Genomic DNA, 3,734 nt, shown 5'->3' with positions numbered 1-3,734 from the left:
AGGGTATGTATGTATATATACAATTTATATTCAAATGATCGAACAGTCGCCGCCAATAAAACGTGAGCAAGGTTGACACGCGGTCGTAAATCAGAAAGCTGCCGAACCGCAAAATGACGTGAAATCCTCTCTGATCATAATCCCCCTCGGAAGAGAAACCTAATCCCTCGAATCCCTGCACATCGAACAGTAAGACACACGCATGGTTCCCGCAGAATGAAAGAAAGGGGGGGGGGGGGCAACGCAAAATACAGACGACGCGAAGAGCTCATCTACCTGTTCCTTTTGTCTCCTCTAATCTCGGACTGGTAAATAAACGCCTGTCTTCGTGTCTTAAGGAAGGGAATCGTAGCATTGGGGATTTTCCGGTTCACAAAGAGATGCGATCCTGATGCTCATCCCTTGTTTCGCTACGCTTGTCGACCTACGCATACATGTAAACAAACTTTTGGTGTCAGTCACATTGTTGATAACTTGTCCCTCACATTTCTTTTGGAGGAAAGGTTGACGTTTTGAATACTGATTCTGGAATTTACAGTAAATGGGGGGTTTCTCAACGTGAGTCTTTGGATTCTGATTTTCGCTAAAACGTTTCAAGGCATTTTAGTGTATTTTTGAGCACATCTAATTTAGGAAGTACACAGGAGATCCTAGTCTTAGGAGGTGGGTGGTCCTCTGTCTGGATTATTTACGGTTACGGCCAAATACTAATGAAATTCACAACCAATGCGGTATTTCTGCCCCAAGTCACAAAGTAATTTAACCCCCATTGTTAAGTCGGCAGTGTTACAGACCGTAAATCCCCGCGGAAGTTACGTTCTCAAGAGCGAGGAATCGAGTCGAGCTTGAAAGATTAGTTTCCATTTTGAGTTGCGAACTTGTTGCTAAACCGAATTTTTTCGTTGGTAATGAGTTTACGCTGAAAAGTTGAAGTGAAAGTACCCAGTTTTTCACAGATGAATATATGCTACCATTTACCATTACCACTTTCGAATACGTTGCTCAGTCGAACAAGCGTCTTTCCGTAGTGCTTTCCAATGTCCTGTCATGATAAATAATGCAATTGGGACGCTAATGTGGGCATTTAGAGATCACTTTACGAATGCTGATGGTAGGCATAATTTCGTGCTTCAGAGCGCGATTGGTAGGGCAGACATGGTCGACTGGTTTTATACCTGGACCGATTACCATCATAACTAGTTATATTGGTTAATGACAGGCTGGTTGGCCAGTCTCTCTGTTAGTAGACAGTTAACAACCACTTTTCTCTCGTGAGGCAGAAACTATGATGTATGTTTTAACGGTTAAATGTCTTGTCTTCCCATTTTCCGTAATGAAAATTGACGATGATGGATGGACGCGATGATGGAACAGGTGTACTTTTTTGTGACGTAATTCACCACCTGTGCGTCAGATAGATAGATAGGCCTTCGGTGTGAAGGGGAGAAAGTTCGAAAGGAGCTTAGCTTCAGCAACGCAAGATATTATGTTGTAGAAAAGTAACGAGTCAGAGGAATGAAATGTATGTATTGATAACATTAAGATATCGAGAAATGAATATAATATATAAAACTAGAAGTAAAGAAAGTGTGAATTATATGTCAAACTCTGACATTCTGTAATGCAACAATCAGCAGATATTTAGACTAAATCTCTTTGAATAATAATGTCAATATATAATGTCAATGCCAGGAATTTTGATTTATGCACAGATTCATGATGATTTGGGGTCACGTGTTTCTCGCGCGGCAAGAGGTCAAAGGGCATTAGGCAAGTGTGTAAAAGTAAGATGAGAAATGGAATCTCCTGAGGCTGTAATGGAAGTATGGACGCTTCTTTCATTGAATGTTAAAAAGATTATAAAATATAATCGTATCAGATTTCAAGAAATCTTTGGAATACACACAAAAAAAATCGCACTTATTCAACCTAAGAAGATGAAGATGAAGTAAAGTTAGGTGTAATGTCATATATATTTGGACAGTTATTATTATTCTTTTTTTATTCACGCCGAAACAGTTACCAGCAGAGACAGTGGTAGCAACGCAGGGCTTCAAAAGCCCAGGCGAAGAGCTGCCGTCTCCAGCCTCCGAGCCCTTGAGAGCTGGAGACTGGATGTGGGTGGCTGGCAAGGGGATTCTTAGGCCTACAGACTGGAAATAACACGTCCTGTCTGTCGCAGCGGCCTGTAATTACCGGTCCGGGCTGTAATTAGACGCGACCCGGGTCTTCAACTCTTCTGGTGGCAGGGAGGCTTCCTTAATAATGACGGGGCGGTCGGAGGCAGCGTGATGTACGGGCCGACGCCATTAGCACTACGCGCTCTTAATCATCTGCTGCTGCATCTGCTAGGCGCGGCTCTGCATACAGAAGGGAGGGGGGTGTTGGAGGGCAGACGTGTGAGGGGGTGGGGGCTGGTTGGTGATTGGGAGAGATGTGTGAATGTGATGGAGTGAACAGTGTGATTGTGTTAGGTTTGATATGCATCTGGTGATATGAGAGGAGCTTTTTATTCTTTCATCTGAATATGGATTCATTATGGATGATGTGAACCAGGTGTGGATATGTAAGTGATCTACTAATCAATTAAATGATGTACTGTTTATGCTATAGCAACAGCAAACCACGGCGACAATAGCCACAATGATAATAAACTTAACGAAATCCCTAAACCTAACACTTTTCTCTCCTGTTCCTTACAGAAAGACCTGCTGACGTGCCACAAGGTGCGACACAGGAGGCGCAGCCGGGTTGACCTCCGAAGCATGCCGGACGCCGGGCACCGCTGCGAGTCCTCTCTCGCCGATATAAAAAACGAAACGATCACAGTCAAAAAGAGAAAGTACCAGTGCATGTTGTATGAAGACCAGAGCATAGGCTTCACGTACATCTCAGCGGAGAAAGAGGATAAGTTCCTAGCGGTGAGAAACGGCAGAGTGCAGAAGGTCAGTAAGAAGATCAGGGATAAGCACAAGAAACTGCTTCGCATCCCTGTGACGAATATGGAGAGAATCGTCAACAGCAGCAGAAACTGTGCTCGCTGAAGCTTGCGTAGTGTCCCTCGTGGTCAGTAAAGGAAGGATGCTTAGTGGCTGAAATTCAGGACGAGAGTTTCGTCAGAGCAAGTCTCCACCCCCTACAAGTCAGTAGGTCGGCGAGAACACAAGAAATGTCAATGCAAATTGGCGAAATCTATAAGGAAAACTCCAGCGCCTACGAGTGATACGATCCGCTCTGCTTTAACACAGTAGTAGGTTAAAGAAAAGTTCTTGATCATTACGGGAGCAACGCCCTGAGCGACGTCCGTGGGAAGCTGATGTACTTAATTCAGCGTTGATGGCAAGGCGAAGGAAGGAGACCGCCCGCAAGGCCGCCCGTGTCTCGCCACAGCGGCAACCTCAGCAACAGATCTGAAGACGGCAAGATGGTGTATAAACACTGTATAAAAACTCTTATGCTAGTCCCCACACTCTAGGTTAACTATATAGTCTAGTAAAATCTATTGTAAATATCTTCTGATCAGATTATACTTTTTGTAACAAGTTATTTTCAAGATTGCATTATATTATGCATTTCACTAATGATTATTTTTAATGTAATCCTTTTTGATATCTTGCAAATGCAGAGCAATGCCAAAGTATTTAACAGTAACCATTCCATGTAAAGTGTCCCATAGCTGTAACCTATCTTTCTACAATTATTAGTCAAGTACAGGATGTGATGTGATGTCAAGG

At 43.3% G+C, this 3,734-nt stretch overlaps 1 protein-coding gene across 1 annotated transcript in view; it reads left to right on the top strand.

Moving 5' to 3' along the window:
• The window catches only part of LOC119590752, a 30,340-nt gene extending 26,612 nt beyond the window's left edge, over positions 1–3,728 (top strand). The window contains exon 5 of the mRNA XM_037939461.1: positions 2,703–3,728. Coding sequence (XP_037795389.1) covers positions 2,703–3,044 — 342 coding nt within the window. The 3' untranslated portion in view covers positions 3,045–3,728. The remainder of the gene's footprint in view (positions 1–2,702) is intronic.
• Positions 3,729–3,734: the final 6 nt, after the last annotated feature.

The sequence above is a fragment of the Penaeus monodon genome, chromosome 27 (assembly GCF_015228065.2).
Source record: "Penaeus monodon isolate SGIC_2016 chromosome 27, NSTDA_Pmon_1, whole genome shotgun sequence".
NCBI lineage: Eukaryota > Metazoa > Arthropoda > Malacostraca > Decapoda > Penaeidae > Penaeus > Penaeus monodon.
This window is presented reverse-complemented; position numbering and strand designations above follow the sequence as displayed.